Below are 340 nucleotides of genomic sequence, written 5' to 3' on the forward strand. Positions count from 1 at the left end.
GGACAGCGCCCCAACCGTGGGAGTGCCAAGGGAGCCGAGCCGGCAGAGGCCCCGCTGCTATATGACGAGTAACACTTGGAGCAAGCCCTTGCACATCACTGCTCCGCTGCCGATCGCGCCGCTACACCTATCGCTGCCTGAGCTCTACCGGGCTGCTGGAAAGAAGTGGGGGTAAAAACCAGAGCTCTATGTGCACACAGCTGAAGAGTCAATAAATAAACACATTACAACGCGCGTCAGCTTACCTTTCGCAAAAGCCGACATTTTCGCTCTTTAGTAAAACAAACACTTTGCCCTTATAAACACAGAGTGACCTGTTTCGGGTGGGTTTTGCCCCAAG

General features: G+C 53.8%; 1 protein-coding gene across 1 annotated transcript in view; it reads right to left on the reverse strand.

Annotated features, from left to right (window-relative positions):
• UGP2 (UDP-glucose pyrophosphorylase 2) overlaps window positions 1-264 on the reverse strand; it is a 21,875-nt gene extending 21,611 nt beyond the window's left edge. The window contains exon 1 of the mRNA XM_010023231.1: window positions 246-264. Coding sequence (XP_010021533.1) covers window positions 246-264 — 19 coding nt within the window. The remainder of the gene's footprint in view (window positions 1-245) is intronic.
• Between the last annotated feature and the right edge of the window lie 76 nt (window positions 265-340).

This window comes from Nestor notabilis, unplaced genomic scaffold (assembly GCF_000696875.1).
Source record: "Nestor notabilis isolate BGI_N333 unplaced genomic scaffold, ASM69687v1 scaffold16000, whole genome shotgun sequence".
Taxonomy (NCBI): domain Eukaryota; kingdom Metazoa; phylum Chordata; class Aves; order Psittaciformes; family Psittacidae; genus Nestor; species Nestor notabilis.